This window comes from Seriola lalandi, unplaced genomic scaffold (genome assembly GCF_002814215.2).
Source record: "Seriola lalandi dorsalis isolate HSWRI2012SDOR001 ecotype SW California unplaced genomic scaffold, Sedor1 jcf7180002054949, whole genome shotgun sequence".
Lineage (NCBI taxonomy): Eukaryota > Metazoa > Chordata > Actinopteri > Carangiformes > Carangidae > Seriola > Seriola lalandi.
In genome coordinates this window covers 2,519,625-2,545,999 of record NW_019525500.1, presented here as the reverse complement: position 1 = coordinate 2,545,999, position 26,375 = coordinate 2,519,625, and the positions used below count along the sequence as shown (strand labels likewise).

Genomic DNA, 26,375 nt, shown 5'->3' with positions numbered 1-26,375 from the left:
TGTTGGGGCGAGGGGTCTTCAGTGAAGACTGGCTTATATTTGGGTGGGAAGGGGTGGGTGGGAGGGTTGTTGCCCAAAGCAACATGACGCCTTTGCATATTGCATACAATGTTTTTTTTGTGCTGTATATATTTTGTTTCTTCCTCATTTTTTGTCATATGCCAACATTTAATACACATTTAGTGCTTTTCTTTTTCTCTTAGAGTTGAAAGGTTTGTCACTTTCATTGAGGGTTTTCAAATGAGCTATCTACTGTTGGTCACTTGGAAGGTGGCAGTATGGAGTGGTGACGATTGACTTTTGAAAGTTAAAGTTTATTTAAGAGTATTTCTGTTGTGGAAAATGTTATTTTGCTCACATATTTAAAGGTCAGTGGTTTGAAGCCTTACTCAGAGTGAGAGTTGATAAACACCCGTCATGGCTTTTTGTGTCATTTAAACAAGCTGGATTGCTTTTTGAATCTTAAATGATGGCCTTTTTTATATTTTTTATACACTGCTGATTTACCAATAAAATAAAAGTAGTAGCAGACAGCTTAAGTCAATGAATCTAACCAGTGCCGGTTTTAGTTAATTTTTTGTGCACGCACAACCATGCTTCTGCTAACGAAACTTTTGTTATTGTGATTTTAACTAATTGATGTATGTAGAGATGCAGTTTACTGAAGATCCTTCTTTTCTTTTGTGTTTTAAAGTGTCAGGCATTGGCAGATTCTTCTGGAAGGAATGTTAAAGCAAGAAAAGTATCACATTTGTAACATTTCTTAATTAATAAATCATTTAAACCAGATTTTTGTCTCCAGATGAATGACTGCTTTTTCTCTGTGATGTTTGGTAGTAACTTGGCCATACAATCTTAAAACTTTGAATATTAAATGTTGAAGCTTTAACCAAGACACTCGTAAGGAAGAGGTGCCTGGTTGTGGTTGTATTTTAGGCTTTAGCATTTTTAAGAAATGCTACTAGAGGCAACAAGCCTTGACTTAAGTGTCAACAGCTGATTTTAATGACCCCAAATTTAGACTTTATTGCCACCTCGTCTCCCCCTGGCTCTACTCATGGAATTACTGAAATTGCTGTGTCCTGGTCATTGCTGCCTATGCTTTCATTGCCACCATTTTCCTCAGGGACTATCACACTAAGCCAGGTTTTTTTCTGCTCCTCTAAGTGTCTTTTAGGGGAGATTATACTAAACTGGCTAACAGACCTCAGCAGGAAGGGACGACGACAGTCACTCTGGGCTGTGAGTGTTGAATGTGGACCAACTGAGCTGGCTGCATCTGCATGACCTCACAAATCATTGACTGCCAGTCAGAATTGGTTAAATCCCTACTCTGTGCTCATTCACAAGTTAGCCTCTGATAATCTCTGCTGAGACACCTGACAGTTGCAGCAAAAAAAAAAAAAATCATACAGGCCACGTGCTACAGCAAGTACAGACTAAATACAGACACCGACGAATGTAATTTTTCCTTGGCCACAAATACAGACGCTGATGTCCAGTCACCCTTCTACCTTATACAGTGAATTAGGAACATTTACTTGCCACGTTTAGCTGGCTTCCTCTCTCTGCTTTGGAGTTATACAACTCTTGGAGGCCAGACACTGACCCAAAGAAGTGGTAACAAATTGATAAAAGCAATTCACACTTAACACATGAAACTATTCAAACCCAGCAGGTCGTTCTTCCTCTGCGGAAATTTCCACTGCCTCAACAGTCTAGGATAAATGCTGTTTCACATTAGCCAGGCACTTGATTATAAAGTATCTGAAGAGAGAAGGGCCCCTTTGGGTGAATGGTTTAATACATTGATAATTCACTGTGCACCTTTTATAAATGGTTAAGAAGATATTTCCAAGAGAAAGTAGAAGCAGGAGATTCAGTACATCTATAATCTGTAGTCCAACATTATGACTGAACAAAATGTTCAATGACAGCTGCATCTGTGTCTAACGCTGCAATATATTAATGAGACAGGGAGTTCAATGAATCCAGACCATCATTGACCCTCTCTGTCTGTCTGTCTGCCCCCCCCCCTTCCGTTCACATCCTCCTGCGTGACGTCTGATGCTTTAGCCTCCCTGTGTGTTACAGCAGCAGCAGGTGTAATCTCAGCCTGTCTGCTGGCGTCACCTGCACGCTAATCCCCTTAGTCACCATACACACACGCAGCCACATGCACTCACACTCAGGTCATATTAATCACAGCACACATCCAGTACTACATGGGTGAGCCTCTCCAAAAAACTGCAGGAAATACAGTAGCACAGGGAAAGCAATTATACAAGTTTCTGTAATTCACTGTGACTGAGGCTGCATTAGTTTGGAAATCACTTTTACTCAAATGATCAAAAGAAGCAACTGATGCAGGTTAAAAAAAAAAAGTCTGTCAAGACAACACTTTTCATCGTAAACATGTAACTCTTTTACTTAAAATAGATTTTGTCATCAAATAATTTACATTTCTACTTGTAAAAATCAACAAAAATAAGCAAAAGCTGAAATCGTGGGTTCACTGGTTTTTAACCTAGACTCTATTAAAAGTTTGTTTCCTATCATTTAAGATTAAGCAAAGCTCAACCTCACCAACAGCTTTCGTTTAAAACTAAAAACTAAAAACTAGCAGTTGTGTTGCAGCTTTTCATTGGGACACACAGGCAGGTCAAATAGACAATCTGTTGACTTTCAGAAATCATGATTTTGAAATCAGATGTTCAGGGGTTACTCAGTGTGATAATAAAGCATGAAAAGGTTTGGGTTTACAGGGGTTATTTGCCCAATTTGCAACCTCAGTTTCTCTGCGGTTCGATCACATCATCAACCAATTCAAATCTCAAGAGAAATAAAATATCACTTTGGTTTTTGTGTAGATGAAACAAATGAGATGTAACGTGTTATTCAGTGAGCTGGTAGGCAGATTTAGTTATCTGTGATTAATAAGCTCTTTGCTGTAACTTCATATTTAACAGACTGATGTGACAGTGGTATTATTCCTCTCATTTAACTCAAGCAAGAAAGTGCTTGATTTAGATATCTACCAAAATATTAAACTATTCCTTTAAGCCTAGTAAGCTTTTTTAAACTGAAGCTTTCGGTGAAGTTGGACAATCATAAATAATGGAAAACAACTATTTAACAGGGTTTGGGTTGAAAAATAGGAAACACACATTAAGATATAGTTAAGTATAGTCATAAAACAGCTGTCAATTGTCACAGTGGGCCGGGAGTGTGGTGGCTGTGAGGGGTGGTGCACCTAGGATTTCAGACATTGCTGCATCATTCATATGGTCAAAAATATCACTAAATAAATATCCCAAATTCTGTACGTGTACACTATATAACAAACTGTCAAAAGCAAATATATACATTTAAATAGCAATAATGAAAACCAGCCCTGTGATTTAACTAATGACGTTTATCAAAATAAAATATCTAATGTGCATAAATCTTGATAGACTTACTGAACCAAAGCACACCTGAAATATAAAAAAAAGATAAATCACTGCTCCATTGTCACAATTAAGAGAACATAGAAAACAGGACTCTACTTAGTGGAAAACAGTGTGATACAGAAAATACAAGCTGTTTAACAAATGCTTTTTCCCTTTGGAATAATGGAGAACAATCTACAGACAACCATTCATTCAGGCAAACAGAACAATAATGTCTCTGCCACAAGAAACATTTTTTTGCATGGGAATTAAAAAAAATGTAAACAGGTACAGTTGCAGGAGGTACAATAAAAGAAAACTTACAGTTTTTACTTCAAGGAATCAGTTCATTCAAGGCATCTGTTTGGCAGCTGTGCAAACGTCCTGACACTGCTCCATTCTGGGCTACGTGGTCAAGGTGAGGTTTTGACCTGTGGCCCCAACACAACGATCCAGGGCCGCTTTTAGCTCCATTAACTGGATCCCTCCGACTCTCAGCTTCTCCCTGGGAACACAATTATTATATTGTTTTTCATTTATTATATTTGTTAGATTTAATACCCCAGACAGACACAGAAATAAAGACAAAGGCAAAGACAGGTCATTTTGCCTGACAGATGGACAGCCTTTAAGGCCCTAAAGAACCATCTATCTATCAGCCTGTTACTATAGGAGACAGGGTCTTACATAAACACAAATATTTCAGACAAAGCTGGAGCAGTTTTGCTTGGGTCACATGAGAGATTTCTGTATCTGTGGCTTTTGATGTGTTCTTCCCGTAGCTATGTAGAGAAAATCTGATGAAAATATTGATTCTGTGGTGATACTCCCGAGCTGTTCTGGTTTATAGAAACTGAGACAAAAAGGCTGGCTGCGAATGAGAGACAGGTAGATAATTAAACATAAAGTTAAAAGATTAACTATCATGTGAACTATTTGCTGTGATGCTGAAGACATTCTGATTATCATCTTAATGGCTTTTTTAGTCCTGATGAATGAGCATGTTACTGGAAAAGTGAGGTGCCTGCCGGGTCACATCCTGCCCTCCTGGACTGGGCCGGTGGGTGTGTCCAACTGCCATCGCAGGTATGTTCCAACATTGTGTTAAAGGAATAATTTACCCTTTATGTGAAACTAGACTTAATTTTTACTCATGTGAAGAAAGCCATTAAGCCTAAGTAAAAGCTAAGCTGCCCGTTAAGCATCAGACAGCTTGACATGCACAATATTTCCTCTTTTGTACCATCAATCCTCTCTGCCTGGGATAGTGCATTCTGGTTCTAAAATATTTGTTTTTAGAGAGTCCTGCTCTGTTGTGTTTGCCCTTATTTTATATTTAACTTCAGCCTCTCATATGATATTTTGCAGTTTTAGAGCAATTTCACATATTGACAGGTCAATTTCTCCTTACTCAGATTTCAGCTGCTGTGGTGTCTACCCAGTTTTAAGTACATTAAAAATGTATATTAAAAAAACTTCAAGTAGAATGCATATGTGATTCGCTCCATTTCATTAAGTTTCATTCTTTTTAAATCCAAACCCTGTGTGATGTGTAAGTTTGTTGTTTGTTAATCAAGTGATGTGTGCTGGGCTTGGCTATAGTGGGGTCAGAATCTGTTGATTGAGTTTCTATTCCCTGGTTTAGCTCACTGGGGTTTTTTTATTATTATTATTTGAATCCATTTGCATAAGCAGCAAAACATTTTAAACTTTAAAGTGTTACATAATCCAGTGGAGAGCTGTAGAACTTTACATTGTGCTATCTGGGTGAACCCAAATGACTCTACACAGACTTCTTTATGAGTGAACTTTCTATGTGCTGACCATGTTCAGCACAGAATGTCCATGACAGACAAAAGAGCTTCTGTGCAAGCTGCAGCTTCCAGAAGCTCTGCGTTTCAGTGTCAGCTATTTACACTCACTTCTCTTCAGCTGAATTACATTTTTCTGGTTCCACCACCATATACATCCATTTAGTAACAAACACAGAAGCAAAACACACAACCAGTCTCCTATGTGAACACAGACTCATACACAAATTGGCCTCTAAAGTCTTGGCAACGGCTGCTAAGCAGCAGAGACACTGAGCGAGCTTGTTGCTTGTTTTGTTTCCTCCTCAGCTTTGTTTCTATTGGAACGTTACATAACGACTGGGAGGAGAGAAGGTGGAAATAAAGACCAGAATCTGGCTGTCAACGCCCCCTGTTTTCACCCTACTTCTATTCATCCTCTTCTCCTTCTTCATTCAAGTGCGCAGCTGTGTCTTTTCATAACCTGTGCAAACAGAAAGTTGCGTTACCAACTGTTCACTCCCAGGACGTGTTGGTCTGTCACAACTGATCTGGTTTTACATTCTGGCATGCTCCGTGGACAGAGCGACTGTGTGAAACGCTTCCGGTCAATGTGTTTACAACAACTACGGACTCATTAGAGACACACTGTTCATGTCCAGCAGCAAACTTTTGTATGAAGAATGGCTGAACGTAATCGCACAAGGTCTGTGACGCACATGAATTCTGCACAGAGTTGCTGACCCAGATCGACAATGTATACACTAAAGAGGGAGCGCTGTACTGCTACTGTGTTACATAACAGCCTATATGTTTTTGATAGGTAGTTAATGGATATCCCCAGGAGACAGTAATGATTCGCAGTGAATTGAACATAGAACCACGTGACACTGGGATGATATAACCCATTGCTGTTCTCTACCAGCCATTCATGTTGTTACGTTGAACAGAAAGCCTCCAATTGGATTCATTTTCCTACCTAAGTAAGATGCTGCTATGGACACATGGATCACTGCCATGGCAACCAACTCCACAATCTACCATTCTGTCAGTTTTCAAGAAGAAAAAGAGAGTTAGTAGCAGGAGCAGGATGTGCAAGAGGGTCACCCCTTTAAAAGATTATTAATGGGTGAAATGAAAGTTTTATTTTGATTTATTTATTTAATTTATTTGTAGTTGGATTCTTGTACTTTGAAATTTTTATTGAAATAGGGAATTATAAAAAAAAAAACCCACCACACACTGCACACTTAATATTCTCTGATAGCTTTTGTGAAGAAATCTTCCAACAAACCTTGATAATAAGGTTTACACAAAACTAAGTCCTCTTTAAAAGTCTTTTTTTTCTCCATTTCATGTTCATTTGAAAGCAAAACATTGACCGTAAAAGTCTGACTCAGCTTTGAAGGCCTATGAAGGAGTGCCAGCCACTGATAACAAGAGGCCACTGGGTTTGCTTATAAAATGTTTGACATACAAAGACACACAAGGGCTTCTGGTACAGTCAAATAACAGTAGTAAATGATGGAACAGTATTATACTTCAGTAATATTATAGAACAGAGGATTAAAGCAAAAGCTGCTATGTGTAGCTATAATCCATTTTTCATTTAATTGTTAAAAAAAAAAAGTCTGAGAGTAAATGATCTGTCTTATCAAACACAAAGCAGTTTCTCTTCAGTGAAGCATTTGAATAAAAGAAAATTAGGTATTGTAAGGCGTCAGGCATTATTCTATTGAATTATATGCTGTCTCCTTTAGCCTGGTTAGTTTTATAAAATAGCAGAGCAGTGGTTATTCTGTTTGACTGAGTTACATAAAACTACTGTGTAAATATTAGGATACAAGATCATACTGTAAGAGGTGACTGCAAAAGATAAGGAGCTGATGTTTAAGGTTGTTTTGACTGAGTCAGTGAATTATGTAAGAAACAAAATGCAAGTTAACCACTGATGCTAACACGTGAGCTCACATTCACGCACGTACAACGTAAGAGCGAGGTGTCGCCTGGACGAATGATGCATTTGCTCTCACTTATCAGCTGTGGAAACCAGCAGCTGAGATATGTTGCATTAAAAGACAAAGAGGCTTCAGCGCCTGATGACATGTCCACAGATTAAACTCCTCATTCATACAATATATACAAACACAGAAACAGATGTTTACAAACAACAGCAGGAAAATCAGACAATTAGAAAATCACATGTGCACAGAAATCAGTTAGAAAGAGATGCAAGGCTGCAGATGTTCAAATATTTCTTAGGCCAGAATCTATTCGAGCAGAAGGCAAAACTAAGCTGAGAAACATACACAGACACTGGAAAACAAATTTGTTTTGTTCCTTCTCCTCCCACTCTCTTAAAAAAACTGTAGAATTGAGATGGCTTTCAGAAAAGGGATTATGTAATACATGTCTTTTCAGACAAAAACAGTGTTGCAAACCGTTTAACAGAGTGTGCCGTTAACTATATCCTCTCTGAATACATTATAGCTCTGCCTCGGTATGTATCCTTCCAAATACAGTAGCTAAAACTGAAGAAACATGCATACAAATGAAAAAAAAGTATCTAAGGACAGACAGTTCAGTCATAGACTCTGATTGAGGATGTGGGATTCTGAAGTGAAGTAACTGTTCTTTGGTGTTTTTATGCCGGTAATTTTTTTAATTGAGGGATCTCTCATGGAAAATTGTTATAGTGGTCACTTTTTAATTTGTTGTATATCATAAAACAAACAGGTATTTGTTATCAAGACCGGAAGGCAACGCAGATATCACTAAAATCTCAGAACTCCTCTGGAAGCTTATTTGCTGTTGAGGCCTATTTGTTCTGAAAGCTGCCCGTCAATGACGGTGCGTGATCCAGGAAAGGGGCCTCCCTGAGGCTTTATATAACTTATGACATCATGCAAGCGCACTGAGCACAGAAATCAAATATTTAACACCATGGATAATGCACTCACCATGTAACGGCCTAGATCACTTCACAGTGAATGTAACAAATAAAAAATTTATGATCACAACACAGCCAGCTTAACTATGTCTTTCAGCAGTGACCTGCTGTAACAAAAGCTTGGATGACGCGACTGCTAAGTGCCAGCAAAGCTCTTCCACAAAGTGACAGAGCAGATGTTGTCTTTGATACAAAATAAACCTTTGGTTTCATTTGGCTTCACATCATTATTACAAGCAAGGAAGTAAATCTCTGAAATACAGAAAAATAATACTTCCGGTTATCTAAAAATCAGATTTTTTTAAACAAACAATTCCATTAATAGAATGCTTTGATAATATAATAATCATTATCAATGTACCAGCAACCACAGTACACAGTAGTCATTTAGAGTGATTTGTTTAAAGTGATCTATAAAAGAATAATTGACGAGAAGAGGTATAAAATCAATTCTGCTAATAGTTAAAGACAATATTTCCTCTGCTGGGGTTATGAAACCATGAGAACCAGCTTCTGACCATCCCACAGCAGCATTAAGAGAGGACACATGACGGTCAGGAAATAAATTATCTGTTGAATACATAGAACTGTGGCTTGTTTCCATGGCAGTTGCTGAGTTCAACCTGCACTTATAAATACAGCTGCGGTTTAGCTTCAGAACCACATCATGATGAACCAGGAATGACGCACTTAGTGACTCTGTTGGTCCCTCTATGTTATATATATATATACATACTGTTGATGTATTGTTTGACACAATGGATGTAAAATTTAGTTTAACTTTTGCCTCACAAAAAAGCTATGTGAATAAAAGCAGAAGTTGAATAGTTACATCTTAGAATTTCCGAGTGACAACAACCAAGAGTCCAAAAACCCCAAAATATTCAATCAAACATTTACAAGGACGTACAACAAAGCAAACAGCGAAACCTTGCATTCAAGCTGGAATCTGCAATTTCTTTTTCTTCTTGATAAACGATGAACTGATTATCTAAATTGTTGGTGGGAGGAGATTACTGTCCATCAATAATCATAACCAATAACAATAACCAATAATCAACTAATAGTTTCAGCACTACAAATGTAACTTTTTATTATCAGTTAAATTTGAAGAAACAAAATATAGTCTATTAGCAAAGAACATATGCTGTCAGTCAGTATCAGCGACACAGCTCTTCTAGTAAACACCAGCTGTATCTTAGGCAAAAGTTAAACCATGTCATATTTAAGGTGACAACAAAAAACCAAAAGAAACAGGCAAAAATATGCAGGATAAGGAGGATAACTGTGCACAATACTTAGTGTTTAGACAGGAAAGATAATTTCAGACAAGCTGTAAATGCAAAGCCTGTGTTACATGAGTGAGTGAGAGAAAGGGGAAAGGGGAGGTGGTAGTCTTAAATTCAGCCCTTAAAGCAGAACTTCCTACTCCACTACCTCCTTCCATTAGATACTTAACATTTTACCACTTAAACATATATGAGATATAGCCATTTAAAATAGATATATAGCTATTTAAAATAGACAACATTAACAGGCTAGTGAAGTGACATTAACTCACTTCGGCTAAGTAAGTAAGTAAACACTTTCTTCACTTTATGAGACTTTATATGAGTCCTTGCAGGAGCGATGTTTAATCTCCATTGTTCAAATAAAGTCAGCCGTTTACTTCTCACGTGTGTCTTGCTCCATCTACCACTTAAATCTTAGTGCAGAACCAGTATTCATTCTTGTCCATGCCACAGATAAATCCTGACCACTCCAAGGCAATGCGTATGATCATGTTTCAACGGCTGACAAGGCTACACTGCATGTGAGGATTGCAGCCCCATTATATGCCAGCCCGGTTGTGGTACACCTAACAGATTATAGAAGTTGAAACTTGAAAGATCTATTGAGCATTCCTTCAAAGAAATATGTTAATAATCACCGTCACAGTTCTTTGGAAGTGTTGGCATGGCCACAGGCATTGTGAGAGCTCTGCTGGGGATATTTCAGAGGAGGGCTGATAAAGTAACGGCTATGACGCTGGATAAACAACAACCTGCCCGGGCACGCTGCAACAAAGAACTGAGGGCTTCTGAGAACTTGAGAATGTTTGATTGTGATATCTGGTCAGAGGAAAGTCACTGCCAAATGCTTACATCAAACTCAGCGGGTACATGTCAGGCCAAGGCAGTGCTGGGTTTATTTCACTAGTTTTAATGCGCTTAGCCTCCAGAGGAAAGTGACTAAAACCTCTACTCTACTGGAATGTTAAAATGAACTTAACACTTGTCATACACAACAATCAGACTGGTGAGATCACAGCTGTAGCAACTGTGTGAATTCAGTCAGATTTACCTGCGAGACAGGGCTCATAGTGTAACAGCAACCATTTAAATGTCTGATTAATATAAACTATATATATAGGCAATTGTCATTAGTGTATGTGTGTGTTTGCGTGTCCTACCTGTAGTCCTGTTGTGAGAAACAATCAAGTAGGTCTACAGCTGTCAATCTGGAATCCACATTAACAATCTGAAACACAATGCATACGAGCTGAGCTAAAAATGAATATGTCAAGATGAGTTCAACATAACAAAGACCCCTGCAGGGGAAAAAATGTCAAATGACTTATTAATTAATTAAAATGACATCTAATTGTATTCCAATAACTGGAATGGCACCAACCTTATTAGAGTGGATGATGCTGAGCAGTGTCTGGACTTCCTCCAAACTAGGGGCTGAGGACAAGATGCTGAAGGACAAAAAAATACATTTTAGAAACGACCTCACTTCCAGGGAAAGCTGGAAAAGTTGTGACATTTTAAATCATTGTCCCAGAAAAGCTGGGGTCAATATATACCACAATTTGACAGAAAGTTGTGTTCAGTGAATCTTAATTAAATAACATTGTTTTTCCATAAGTAATAACATTTAAAGAACAAATCTAATTCAATGAAATAGGACTTTGTTTGACCATAATAAAGCACTCTCTTTATATTCACACCTCTGACACAACTTCCGTCTGAATACACTTCATAACTCTTAAATGTTTCCTCTATGTATCCATCACCATGCACCCGACCAAAATGCACACAAGGCAAGTTTATTTATATAACTCCTTACAACGAGGCGATTCATACATAGACCCCAAGCATGCATCACTGTCAGTAACTACATAGAGTAAAGGAGGGCTGGCCTCAGAGAAAAATGCAGTAACAGACAAAATGAGAAAAACTAATGACAGTACATAAGTGAAAGATGAGAGAGAGAAAAATGGTTATTTGGCAGAGTCCTAAATTATCCATATCTAGTGTCCACAGAATGAGAAGAACGAGAGAGAGGGAGACGGAGGGTGATAGCCTGTATGGAATGAGTCATAGCCCTGCTCAAACACGTGAAAACCAGTCTGGAGTGTCTCCTAGGCAACTGTGCTTGAGCAGACCAACACACACATGCATGTGCATAGATAAGTACAAATGACATATACACACATAAAGTATACACGGTGAAGATTCCTGCAGATGGAGATGAAGGTAGCAGAGTAGCAAAAAGCTTATTCCAAAACAGTCACAGTTGCTAGGTATCTAACACATTTGCCATGTTTATACCATGTGAGCATAATTACTGTTACTCATAACTATTGTTTATGCTCTGACATAGTAAAAAAAAAAAAACTTTTATTTTTCTGTAGCTAAAAAAAAGGGGAATCCATCCACACACACATTGTACATCTGCCACATGAACGTACAAGAAAGTATTTATGACCCTGAAAAACAAAACAAGCAGACCCACAGAACACACACACACACACACACACACACACACACACACACAGCAAGCTTGAGATAAAAGCAAGATCTTAAAAAAAAATCCTGTTCGGAAAGAGGGCGCAGCTGTTGCAAAAACTTGTCATGTGGTTTTTGTGCAGAGCAAACATCTGCACCTTCACCCACCAGATTTAGGTCTTGACTGTGCTGCACATCACGTATCAGCATCAAAACAATAGCCTCTGCTCACTAAAAGATCCAAACACTAGGAATGCATCATTATCACAAACCACTGAGTGAGGTTTTCAGGACACTGCTCCTCCTCAGACTGATTAACATCACACAAAGACCCACTTGAGCAGCTAAAGGTGTCCTGTCACAACACCGTCAACAGGAAATGATGAACGAACATCGCCTGACCCCCTGACATACATAGTAGGAACATGACATTAAATCAAAACATTGAGGATGTATGTTAGATATGACAAAGCTGCTGGTAATGGTGTACCACCATACTAGCCATATACTGCAGAGCAAAAAACAATAAACAGACAGCTACAGAGGCCTAGAGCTTTTAAGTGATAATAAAGTGCACTGGGACACATATTTGGGAGTTTAGTGCTTTATGGTCTGAGAGGCCTCTTTTCTCTGTTTTATAGCCATTGAGTTGAGAACACTATGTGCAACAGAGGCATCACTTTTCTTATGTTCCCCTTTCATTACGGAGATAAATATCTAAAAACCCCATTGTTGCGTAATTATTGTTGAAAATATCTGTAAATATTTATTTGGCTGCACTAGAAATTGTTTCCTGTGTGAAGTACCATGAGCAGAACAAAGATTACAGAATATAGCAAATTAAAAAGATTACACAGGAAATTAATGATGATTATAATCAATTACAAACCACAACAGGAAGAAGACAGGCTACTGAAGGTAAGCAGTGGTAGTGAGCTGACATCTCAAATGAACTGTCTTGGCTCAGGTAGGGAAAATGTCCTGCCTAAAGAGACTACTAAATACCCATCAAAAAGATCCCTTAGATCATTATATAAAGGTATCGTCATTATACCAAGAATCAACTCTAACTCAGCTCATGGTGCTTTTAGTCACTATGGTCCTACTCTCTGGAATTCTTTACCATATGAACTACGGTCTACTACAACAGTGTCTTCTTTTAAAAGTAAAATAAAAACATATTTCTTTTCGCAAGCTTTTAGTTAGGTTTAACTGTGTGGTGTGAGTCAGTATTATTATTATCATCATCATTATTATTATTATTATTATCTCCCTTTTAGAATAATGATAATAAAACCTTCCTATTCTGTATGTTTTATTTATGTAATATTTTCTTATCTTATATGCTATTTTGTATTTTGTCATGTATGATGTATCCTGGCTCTTATTTTGAAGCACACTGAGTTTACGCCTGCCGTATGAAATGTGTTATATAAACAAAACTGACTTGACTTAACAGACTAACACTTCAATAATAAAAACATAAAATCATATAAATGTTTTTATTTAAATTATCTCCACACAACAACAAAAAAGTTATTTTCAGGCTTTTCCATTTATTGTGATCAATGGAAAGCTCTCTGTACTGGTTTTGTAGGACAACAGTGAGAGCAGGAGTTCAGAGTGGCACCCGGACGACACAGTGGGATATCAGCAGACACTTTGCCCTTTGGATGGCAGGAGTTTTACTGTTACCTGCTCTCAAAGAGACGCAAAATGTCACAGTGAATAATGTTCTGACTCTGACTGGACCTTATGTTTGTGTGGCGTTTTGATGTCTTGTATGTTCTGTATGTGTGAGAGAGGAGGAGGAGGGGTGAGGGTTGTGCAACAGTGGAAGAGAGACATCATAAGAAAGATAAATCAAAAAATAAATACATATAAAATACTGTGAATACTTGAATAGCCCAATGAACGTCAGTGACAGTTTAGCCATGTTCTTAAATTATATTAAGTCAAATGAAAGAGCTCTTAATGAATTGTCATTGTAGGAAAAGCAAATAACCTTACCAAGGCCTCTGTTTTTTGTTGTTTTTTTGTTACACTAAGCCTTGACCGTGTGATCGGGAGCCAGCATGCACACCAGAACGCTGAAACCGCAGCAGTTAAATGGAATTAAGCCATCATTCATTTTTATTATTTACACCTGTGCTTTTCCTACTGTGACCTGTCAAAATGTCTTCTGTGAAAAAGGCCCTGCACCTGTTACGGCAGCCGTATGAGCCAACACCAAGTGAACAGGACGGAAGTTAAAGAAGGGCGTGACTGCAAACCTATGCTACAGGCCTAATTTGTGCTTTGGGATGGCAAAGAATAAACTGAACAGAAACATGTTGACATGGAAGTTCACAGAGCACATAATCCATGAAGAGCTCCGCTGATATGTCATCTTAAAGAACTCCTCATTAAATTCAACCAAAGATCATAAATTAAGTGTTCAATTCCTGTGTTACATGTAAATAAGTCAAATCAAATTTTAAAAAAATATTTTCAGATGCCAATGCAGGCATAAGCAAATACACTGGCAAAGCTTACTCGAGAATGAGAACATCCAACGGATAACTGTTAGCATTTTCCGTCTCGAAGGTCTGGTGAGAAGCTAAATGGTGCTACAGTCTAGAGCTGCCTGTTGCGTCATGGGAGAGGTGATAAGGCAAAGCTACAAGGTCAAGCAGATTAAAGCGTGACCAACACTACATGCCAAATAGGGCCTGACAGCCATAAGCTCGTACAACACAACATGCAAACACCTAACCAGGACACAGGAAGGAGCAGGCTGGTTAAGGACAGATCAAGGACAGTTTAAAGGGTCTTTGAGGGTCGAGACAAAAGGTGAGACGTACATAGCATGAAGGCATGAAGAAGGTTAAATCAGAGGGTTTAGTAAAGATGGGAAAGTGGGGATGTCTATCTCCATCATTACAGATAGACATTATAGTTATGGAAGATGTTGAAGGAGAGGCATTCAGAAGTGCTAGTGGCATGAAATGTAACATTGACCATAACAGATCAATGCCTGCTAAGATTCCCTGTCTATACACAATTTTTTCTTATGTTTTAGGACTCAGGAACATGAACATTCACTATAATCATTAAGTTAAATTAGCTACAATTAAATTAAATTAAATAGTACAAAAAGCCCCTTAAAAGCTTAAACCCAACTGATGCAATGTAATAGACTGAATACAGTACGAAGCTGACACAGAGGCCACTGTGGCAGACAGACAGAGCAGCTGAATGTCTGGTGGTATGTTTAGACTGACAGCAGTGATAAGAGGGGGCTGCAATACCTGCTGAAAGCTTGGAGCAGCTGTGAGACCATGGAGGACAGTCTGTGCAAACAAGCCAAGGCGTCCTGTTGTGGTGGAGGGCATCCCGCTGGCTGAGCACTCTGCATGGTGTGAGGGTCAAAGCCCAGCACTTTGAACACTTCCAAGCTGAAACATGACAGAAAATCATGGCCTCAGAGGTCAGTGGGATGGAAAAGAACAAACTACATATCAAAATAAACAAAATACAAAGTGTTGTTTTTGTTCCTACAAATTATTTCATATAACCATTTATTGTAATTCTAATTAAGGAATTGGGCTGTATGGTGTATTAGTCAGCAGGTCATTTCTTGTTTACTTGTTTACTGTGCTGTGCTCTAATTTAAACAAATCTGAGAAAATATCCGTGAAAAAATCAGCACAAACCATGACATCCTAACCTGTTGTCTGCAGTATAATCATAAGTGGAATCCAAGCACTGCATTCATCAAAAAATCCCCATTACACCCACCTTATCTGATACACATTAGACCAGATGTTCTCAAACAGGGCCCACACTTCCTGATGAGAGACCTGAGCAGACGTGGGTTGTTTGTCTTCATCATCGTCATCATCATTCATGACAACATCACACGCAGGAGTTTCTCCCTACACACATACACACACACACACACACACACACACACACACACACACACACAAATAGCCATTATTCAAACAGAAAAATATTAAATAGAATTTAACTGTAAAGTAAAAGGATGTTTCTAATAAGAAAATACATCCTGCTGTCCCTGTCATTGTTGTTTTGGTATTCGTTATCAGATCTTTCAAAGCAAAAATAGAATAGACTTCAACTCTGCTCTCTGGATATAGACACAATATATAAGACACAAAACAGATATAAAAGTATTTTTATGTATTTCTTGATTTATTAACCATCACAATACACAACACAATTTGGAGATTGCAGCCCTGGGACGAGAGTTAACCTTTTGAACAGAGGAGAAGTGGAATAAATTTGATCTCTGATGACACAAGGTAAACTTTAACTTGTGCTGAACACTGACCTGAGGTTGTAGCTTATTGAAAATGTTGTCCATTACAGAAATGGCACTGGGAACACGGCTTGAACTTTTCTCAAACACTTTTACAAGCTCCTTAGCTTCTTGAAGGGCTGTTAAGGTAGCACCACAGTCTATCGTTTTACCTGAAAAAATACATACAAAAGATATATATGGGCCATCAGATGACTGCACCAGAGAGGGGACATGCATTAAAATGCACATTAAGGTTTTCAGACACTCAGCTGCCAGTTTATGAGGTACATATAACTAAAACTAATGCCCCTGTTATTATAAATGGGTTATAACGCAACACAATTCAAAAGCACCACAAACTGCAGCCATCTTTAACAAAAGTAAACATTATAGCCTTCATGAGAGTAAGATTTAATGCAGGACAGTTTTAGTTTACATATAATATTAGATATGTATACCAAATAAACTGACAACTGAGTGTACAAGCACACACACAAACAGTAGACGTATGATAGTGAGGCAAAGGGAAGAGTTGCTACTTGTACAGCAAACCCTTTATTCATGAGGATGTTTTGTCTGTGTAACCTTCTGAGAAAAACTGTTATGAATATTACGATGTAAGACAAAGCCAGGCAGTGGGACACTCTGGCCAAAAACCAGCCAGCTCCAGACGCTCATGTTATTTTAGCTTTATACTTGTAAATATTCATCTCTTGTGACCTTACTCTATTCACCACCGTAATTACTACATGCCTATCCATAAAGCTTACTCTTACCATAATCTAACAATTTCTAACTCACGCCCTAAAACAAGCTGTGTCACTTTGTAGAGGCCTGTGAACAGCCCGTCCTCACAAGTATAGCTACAACCAACTACACACACACACACTAACAGCCTGCACAGAAGAGACCAGAAAATTGCATGCAGTACTTTTCCACTCCCAGACTTGTTCTTAGCCTCACATACAGTTTATCCCCCTTTCTTTCCTCCTCCTCCTCCTCCTCCTCCTCCTCCTCCTCACCACCCTACACTGAGTCCTGGCACAGTGCCAGGCTGCGTGGTACCAAGAAAGCCCAATCAGGCTCATGAAACAAGGAAGCACAGAACAAGGGCAAAACTCCTTTGTTTCAGCTATTAACATTCTTTGATGGATTAAAAAGCATTGTGCCACTAGTGCAGTGGTCACGCCCACACAGGTGGACTTGGGAGACTGAGTCTGAGAGTGAAAGGCACATACTCAGCACTGAAAGCATAATGTAATTAGATCCAGCGATGAGATCCAGAGCAAGAAGTGCTGCAGTGGGCGACTCAGCATCTTTCTGACACACATTTGAGTGTCCTGCTTTAGCAGATGACCTGATTCTGTATGTAGTTCTGTAGGGTTCTAGCGCAGTGCAGGGCAGACAACGTCACACCCCAGTGGAGTAAGGCTTTTATCGGGGGGGATGAGTCAGTATCTCGACACCACTGCACAAGAAGGAATAAATCATTCCCTAAAGCTGAGATTTTAGATATTTAATAACATTTAATAACTCTAAACCTATTTAATATCAGCATTACAAATTATTTTTTATCAACGTCCCTCAGCTTATAACCTGGAAACTGTTACAGTGGAACAAAGAATATCTTTGCATTTAGACACCTAAGGGTGCTCAGCTGTTTGCACTTGTTAATTTTGATGCTCTTGTTGCTCTTTTCAAACTCACATTCAAGTTCACATTCAAAACAAAGATTAAAATCAGGTCCAAAGAAACTGGCATCAAATTTTTTTCACCTATATTATGTGATTTTATCAAGCCTTCCCAAATCAAAGCAATAGAGAATATGCTAAAACAAAACACTGTAAGAGGTTAACACACTGAGAATTGATTTACTGCACTCTCTGTAAGCCATATTAGACGTCACAGCTCATGGCAACACCGATATAATGAAGAGCTGATTTCTAAATTCACTTGACTCAGCAGAATATTACATAGTAATTTTTTCTAAATTTGTTTCTGTGTCACGTTGGTTACATTTCTCAAATTATTGTACAACTTAACACTGAGTGCTTAGGTGTTTGAACTATGGCCAATACAGACAAGACTGTTTATAGTGTCATACTACATTTATCTACCTAACCACATGATTCACCATTTCTGTATTATCTGTTTTGTCTTCTAGCTGTTGAACATAGGATTTTTAAAACAAACCTAAACACTGTTGTGGAAATCTTTAATTAGGCTAAAATATAATTAAATAAGTACAGAAGCATCCAAAATAAGATTTTGTCCCAAGAAAATATGTGCTTATTAGTTTATGACACCTACACCTCCCCCTCTTCCACCTAAATACCTACATACCTGAGTTGAAGAATTCGATTAGATTTAAAACAATTTGCTGCTTCCTCCGTGGGACAATCTGCCCAAACACAGCAATCCAGTGCTTTTTGAAACAATGCAGGACATCCTGAAGATTCCAGGGTGGTTTTACATAAACTATCTGTTAAGAAAATAAAACACACAATGACATAATGAAAATGATTATTTTTGAAATTATTATTGATATTTTAGCTCAGTATACATATTATGCAACAACATTTAAATATCATTCATCGTTGTCAAATTTAAATCACAGTAGCCTGTATATACTGTGTACATGGATGTAGTGTGTATATCCACCTTGTATATAAATTAACCTATTACATTACCAATTATTTGTATTATTATTTGTATTCATGTATATTTTACAGAAAGAGTTTGACCTTGTTTTTATACATAAATATGCATGTATTCATTTTCTCATCTATTTTTATTGTCCTTGTTTAGCTGTATCTTCTGAATCACATGTTCCTCAACACTGTTCTTGAAACTGTCTGTTAAATACATTGAAAGCCACTAGAAACTTGAGTCAAATCCCTTGCGTGTGTAAACATACTTGCCCAATCAAGCTGATTCTCATCTGGAGACATTAATTAAAATATAATCTCAAAGATAAATTTTACCTCTAACCAGAGGTCTTCATAAGCAGCCTTCATCTCCACCTCTAACACGTCAGACAGCACCTCCCGCAGGCTGTCCTCTAGTTCAGAAACACATTTGCTAAGGTCCCGTTTTGTCTTCTCTTCTTCTCCTTCACTGAGCTGCTGGCTATCTGTGTGCACAACATATATGTCAGTACAGAAACAAACACAGGACAACAGCTATCCTTCACATAAAAGTTGCTGTTTCATTAGAAATGCATTTCTCTAATACAAACTGAATGTGTGTAGATGAAATGGCTTTAAATATTCTATTTCTGTTTTTATTTTTGTAATTTTTTGTTCATCAAAACTGATTTGTTTACTCTAGCTGAAACTGTCACCTCAATACAGATGGACTTGAAGTATAGGAAACGAAAACTGGAAAATAGGAAGGGGTGGGTTGGCAAGGCAAGTGCATGGATGGTATGTGCTATTAACTACTGCACTATGATGGACTATGCCAAGTAATTTCCTGTTTTGCATGAAGAGCACATTAATCCCTGGCTCACATTTTATTATGTGTCCTACAGAGAGGCCAGTTCTCTTTGGACTGTGTGGCTGGGCTGGTGTGCAACTCCTGCTCTGCACCGGTGACGAGATCTGAGGGTTTGCGTGAGGCAGCATGGCGGTCCCAGTGTTTTGCAGAGGGTCAAGGCCATATCTGGATCTCCCAACCTCTGCTTCCAAATCATTTTTGCTGAGGGCCTTCACCCCACTCAGGAGGGCTTTACTGCATAGGTTCTTATCATTACTAAAGAGGAAAGAGGGAGAACGTCTTTTTAATCAGGTGGCAATTATAACACACACACTCACACAACATTAAGACAATTCATATAACATCAATCTGTGCTGTGCAACATTAATCCTATGTCTGCCAAACATTTTCTCCTACAATTCAGCAAAATAATCAATAACAGTGTCTGGAAATAGCGGCAGTCAGAGAAATGGGTAAAAAAGAAAAAGAACCAGAAATAATACAACAGCCACTGCTATTGAGCTGAAAAGAAATTCCTGAACTTAACTCAGAACACCTCGCTCAGCACATCTATTCTTGCCCAATTACTCTGTCTGGCTCTCTCTTTCTTTCATCCCAACTGGAACTATCTGGCTGGACCCACTCACAGTCACATGCATGTGCATTATTTGCAGAGGACACACACTCTGCAGCAGCAGCAGCGGTGTGCCGTAGGGGGAGGGGGGACTCACGTGCATAGGATGAGAGCACACTCTGGGTACAGGCTCTGGTATTGCAGGCAGCACTGCAGCACTCTGTCATCATTATTCTCAGCATTCAGACCATCTGGGGACAAGGTGGTACAGAGAGAAAGAGCAAAGAACAGGAAGACAAGAGTGACAGAGAAAGACATGACAGTCCATAAAAGGACAAAGAGATATGTTTAATTCATGACACTGAAAGCACATGGTAAGTGTACAACAGAGCATAGCATGTCTTCTTTCTCTTAAAGACAAGTAGGAAGATTCAAAGATGAAGAACGCAAGATGGAGATTTCAGGTCTATTTCAAGAGATACACTGAACGCGTGTATGCTCCTTAATACTTAGTATTAATTAACAATAGCTCCAGCAAATCTCTTGTTAACACTCCTCATTGAAGAGATCATGCTATCAATGTTGAAATATTAATGTTTGATCAATATTACATACAGCTAAGAAGTGGGTTACCTTATGCTTGGGTGCAACCTGCCCTTGAGATGCACACAATGTATGCTATGCCGATGAATTCTGGAGAACCAGCTTAGTGCTAGTGCCACCTAGTGTCTATGCAGTGAACAGTCAAGCATTTACTAATTAATGATATTAATTCATGGCCATAAATCTCTTAACACCTCAAACACTGTACTTTACAATAGAGAGGAGTCATGCTCAGTAATAGACTACCAAAATACCAACTCTGATTAAGAAAAAATTATTAATGCAAATACATCTTAATGTAATTTATTTGCAGCCAAAAATTCCACATGGACTGAAGTGTTGATATGAAACATAGATTATTCTATTGTTATGTTTTCACCCATAAAAAGCATAAAGTAAAAACCTTCCCATTAAGTGCTTATTGTTTTGCCTGCAGTTACTGTAATGTTTGCGTGTTTTCTTTTGTAACCAAGAGTGACATTTATTTCAGCCTGATCCGCCACTATGTTTTTGTCTAAGAGAACACTCAATATAAATCTGATATGAGCTCATGGACAGGCTCAACCCTTAACATTTAGCTTCCGTCCTTGATTGTAATAAATGTATCCTACTTTCAGTGCACTGAAGACTCTGACATTTTCCTTAGATCAGCACTCACCGCTGATCTCGGCAGCCTGCTGCATTGACTGCCCCCAGAGGTGCAGTTCCCGGCTCTTCAAAGAGTTGTAAATGTACGAGATGGCAGGAATGGCCAGGTGTGCCACAGAACCTGACAGGCCTTTCCCCCTTTTTAAGGAATCCAGCTCCTGAAGCACCACCCAGGGAATCAGGACAACAGGGAAGCCCAGGGCTGAGATCACATAAAGTTGGGAGAAAGCGAGTAGTAATGATTTCATAAAACACTGTAAGGACAGTTTATTCCAGTTAAGATAATTCATTCTATAATTGTAGAAATGGTATGTTATACTTTCTTGGGATTCAACATTGATTCTGTTGTCTCCGTTATGAAATTCTTTCTTTATGAACTAATTTTTAGCATTGAGCATACAACTGAATAAACTTGGGAGTGAAAACTAACTGGATACCTCTTATACTAGAATGAAGTTTCTTTATTCAACATATTAAATGGGCATTAATCATTCAAGACACATCATTTATTAAAACCATTTTAAATACCTCCAAAGCCATGAGACCTGATCTTTTTCACATAATCCAGGTGACTGAGGAGAATGTTGGTGTCCAGAACCAGGATTAGGTTTTGCTGAGTGGACTGTTTGCCTGTAATAAGAAACACAGTTTATATTGATTCCATTATTTGTTGTTGAATATAACAAGTTACAGATGATAATGATATGAGTGATGAAGTAGGTCGTTTTATTTTCTTTTCTTTGCTTAATTGGCCACGGGTGTGGGTTACAGTTTTATGTTTAATAGGAATACAGGAAAATGTATTAAGAGATGATGTAATGCTGTGATGTGTGAAGATCAAAAAAAAAAAAAAAGTAAAATGTTAATTCCGTTGCAGAAACAAACCACATAGTTTTACAGGACAGGACATGTTTTGTAAATATCTTCATGTGTCATTCTACAGCAACCGTTTTTCAAAGGATGTATTAAATGATGTATTACCATTAGTATCCAATCTCCATGCAGGATCTCTGGAGCTCAACCAGAGTGACCACCAGGGTCTTGGTCACCTCTCTTACAAAGATAAATCAATCTACCCTAATTGACTCAGTTTGGTCAGGCAGCCGGCTCTAGGAAGAGTCCTGGTTGTTCCAAACTTCTACTATTTAAGAATTATGGAGGCCACTGTGCTCTTGGGAACCTTCAATGCAGCAGAAATGTTTTTGTACCCTTCTCCAGAGCTGTCCCTCAACACAATGTCTCTGGGCTCTGCAGGCAGGTTCTTCTACCTCATGGCTCGGGTTTTCTCTCTGACATGCATTATAAGCTGTGAGACCTTAAAGAGATAAGTGTGTGCCTTTCCCAATCAAGTCCAATCAATTGAATTTACCACAGGTGGTCTCCAATCATGGTACAGAAACATCTCAAAGATGATCAAAAAAATGGGAGGCACCTGAATTTAATCTCAAACATCATAGCAAAGGGTCTGAATACTTATGTCAATGTGACATTTCACTTTTTTTCTAAAATTCTGTTTTCACTTTGTTATTATGGGGCATTGAGTGTAGAATGACGAGGGAAAAATAAATTTGAACGATTTTAGCATAAGGCTACACACACACACACACACACACACACACACACACACACACACACACAGCCTTATATGTATATACATACACATATACAGTATATATACACATACACACTGGTAGATAGGCGCACAATAAAACTTACAGTATGCATCTTTAGCTCCCTCTTCTGGGGGGTCTATGTCCATACAGGTCAGTTCTCCATAGCTCTGCATTACATTCACCTCTAATTTCTTCTCAGTGCGGGCAAGATGAAGCTCTTCAACAACTTGCATCTACAGAACAACAAAACACAAACATCCTCTCTGCCATTTCGAACCACTGCAACATCAACATATTGAAGTCATTTTAATGTACTGGCTAACAACCAGCTTTTTTTTAAGGACACTATCATTTTTGAAAAAGCTACAAATACAAATTAAACAGAGTGTTTATGATAAGTGATTAAAGTGTGCTTTTTACTACCTGGTCATACCACGGCTCAGTTGTAGTATTGAACACAGTTGGGAGTTGGCGAAACATGGATGAACTCTTATCTTGTCCTTCAGATGAAAAACTGGGAGTTGCATCCAAATAGCTGTGATGTTGCAGGACTGTTTCTTGCTTGGAGTTTCTTATTGAGTCCCCAGAGTGTGAAAGCTCAGTCCCATAATTGAGATTTTTGTTTGCATAAATAGCATCACTATCGTTGCCAGTGTCATCCGCTGGCCTTGGTTGTACCTTTTTTGGTATCTTAAAGTTGGGAGGCAGAGGTGATGTGAGAGAATCTATTTGTTGCTGAGAAGATGTTGACTGAGCTGTCTTATGTGACACTGATGTGACAGTCCTCGGGATTGAACTGACATTCTTCAACACCTTTGAGCTACTCTCTGAGGTAGTGTGCTTGGCTGAAGTGGAAGACTGATTTGTGGTGGAGGCAGAGCGAGTTTTTGTTTCTGTACACAGGCTTCTTTTGGACGTAAACTCATTTTCTCGATGCCTTTGGCTAATTCTTTTGACCAGCTCCCTTCTCTTCTGCCTTGACGAATCTTTGATAGTGTTGCTGTCATTCCCAGTCCTTTGTGACTCCTCAGTTCTGTGCTTCTTCTGTGTATTCTGCCTCTCTTCTTTCTGTTCAGCAGAGGCCAAACTGGCACTCATTAGCTTTTTTAATTTTGATTCGCTCCTCCGGGAATACTCTTGATCTAATCTGCCTTTAGAGATCCTCTCTGTTTTCTGAGGAACTGTACACGGAGTGTCAGTGCTCAGGGGTTTTGAGGTTCCCCTTTCCAAAGTCTTACTCCTACTGACAGTATTGTCTTTCCCTGAAATATAATGCTTTGCTTTAACAGAGGAATTTCCCCCGTGGAACGGTAAAGAGACATTTTTTGTTTTTGTACATTCTTCTGCCTTATTAACAGGTTTCTTGTCTGATGCTTGTGGTGTTGCCAGTCTGTAGACAGGCTTTTTGATCTGGCGGGTGCTTTGGGAATCATCTTTAACGGTAGAAGAACCAGAATTTTCCTGTTTCGCAGCACAGCTACATGTAGAGGAAGAATAATACAGTCAGTGATAAACATATAAATGGAAATGAATGATACTCAAAATCTTAATATCTTATTTATCTTTACAGTCATTCATTTGTTGTTAAAGGTCACGTTTACTGGGTCTAACCTCTCATGCCTCCTCTTGACACTTTTGAGATGGCTGGTTGCATCTTGCTCTTTGGATGCCTAAAAATGAGAAAATACATAAAATCTTGTGTCAACAGCTTGTTTGTTGATTAAGCTGCACAAACCAAAAACAGAAAATCCTGTATGGTTATTTTATTTCTCAATTTATATCACCATATGCTACATGTCCCATGTAACTGACCAGGATAAGTTTGTGTACATCCATGTATTGTGTGTGTGTGTGTGTGTGTGTGTGTGTGTGTGTGTGTGTGTGTGTGTCTGAGAATGTAAATTGCATGTGTACTCAGATTCTCTTTCCATTTTCTTGTATGTTTTTTTTCTCTTCCAAAAGAGAGATTGATGAGTAATGGGTTGAATAAACCATCCTTGAAAACTGTGCACAAGTCTATGTAAGAGAACCTGTGCTGTGTTAAAGGCAAACTGGGGCCACACCAAATACTGACATGATTTAGGTTTTTTGTGTAATTTTGTGTAATTTTCTTAAGTAATTAACTGCTAAAACTATTTGTGGACTTATTTTTGAGAGCATCATTACTTTGCCTAAAGCATGTGCACAGTACAGACATATATCCAAATAGATGATTTAAGTCCAAATAGATGATTTAAGCAACAATAGTACGCATAACTGAATGTCATCTCCTCACCTTCTCATCTTCACTGGAGGATGAAGACAACTTCTTGCGCTTTCTCTTTTTTGACTTTTTCGACATTTTCCCCTGAAGGTCAATTTGAAGAGCAGACATTATCTTCAGTAACCATGCAAAGTCCTTACAGTCCTTACAATCCATATTGAGCTTCAGTGAGACACCACCTTAATATCTAACAGTAAAATGTGTTATGCGAGTCTAACTAATACAGAATTACACCTCTCATAATAAGGGAACTAACAATATACATACAGATATATGAAGATAGAAATATCACCTAATATATTGCCTCTCTATATAGGTCTGACTATATTCTCTGAAAAACTGTGTTTTTGCCTTTCATGTAGTAGGTAACTCGATGCAATAATTCAAGTAACTTAGATGAGGCTCAAACGGGCTAACACAGGGTAAACTATTGTGGCACAAACATAGCTACAGCTGAAATATACGTTAAACCACTTGCTAAAAGAATACTATGGTATATTAAAGGTAAAGCTGATTATTAACGTCGACACACAACACACAACCCACAGTCAATGTTAAATGCTATCGTTAGCTCGTTCAAGCTACCTGATGAAAAGCAACAGCAAAACCGCGAAAGTACAAGCTAGCCGTCTTCTTTAATGCTTGAAACGTTCGCGTGCATGAATTCAGTGAAATACATCACTAACAGTAGGATTAGTAATTTCCAGCAAACTCACTGACTTGAGTCCCAAAACATCCGCTGCTTTTCCGCCTCTTCTTCTTCTACGGCTGTTTTTTTCTTCTTCTTCTTCTAGTACCTACATTACCGCCACTGGCTGGGCTGGAGTGGACACCCACGCGCTCGCATATATATGTAATGTATGTATGTAAAGTCTTCTTTGTTTTGTAGCGGAAGATACACGCAGCATGCACAAAGGCCAGTCTTCTAAAGAAACAGGCAAATGCAT

At 38.5% G+C, this 26,375-nt stretch overlaps 1 protein-coding gene across 1 annotated transcript; it reads right to left on the bottom strand.

Moving 5' to 3' along the window:
• Positions 1–2,401: 2,401 nt before the first annotated feature.
• Positions 2,402–26,375, bottom strand: swt1 (SWT1 RNA endoribonuclease homolog). The gene is given in 18 exon segments (XM_023394623.2): positions 2,402–3,838; positions 3,840–3,936; positions 10,624–10,691; positions 10,845–10,911; positions 15,235–15,381; positions 15,725–15,861; positions 16,281–16,420; positions 18,594–18,732; positions 19,235–19,383; positions 19,762–20,003; positions 20,459–20,552; positions 21,563–21,754; positions 22,081–22,182; positions 23,269–23,398; positions 23,589–24,642; positions 24,777–24,835; positions 25,441–25,512; positions 26,149–26,375. Coding segments are annotated over 17 exon segments (2,943 nt in total). The 5' UTR covers positions 25,507–25,512; positions 26,149–26,375; the 3' UTR covers positions 2,402–3,778.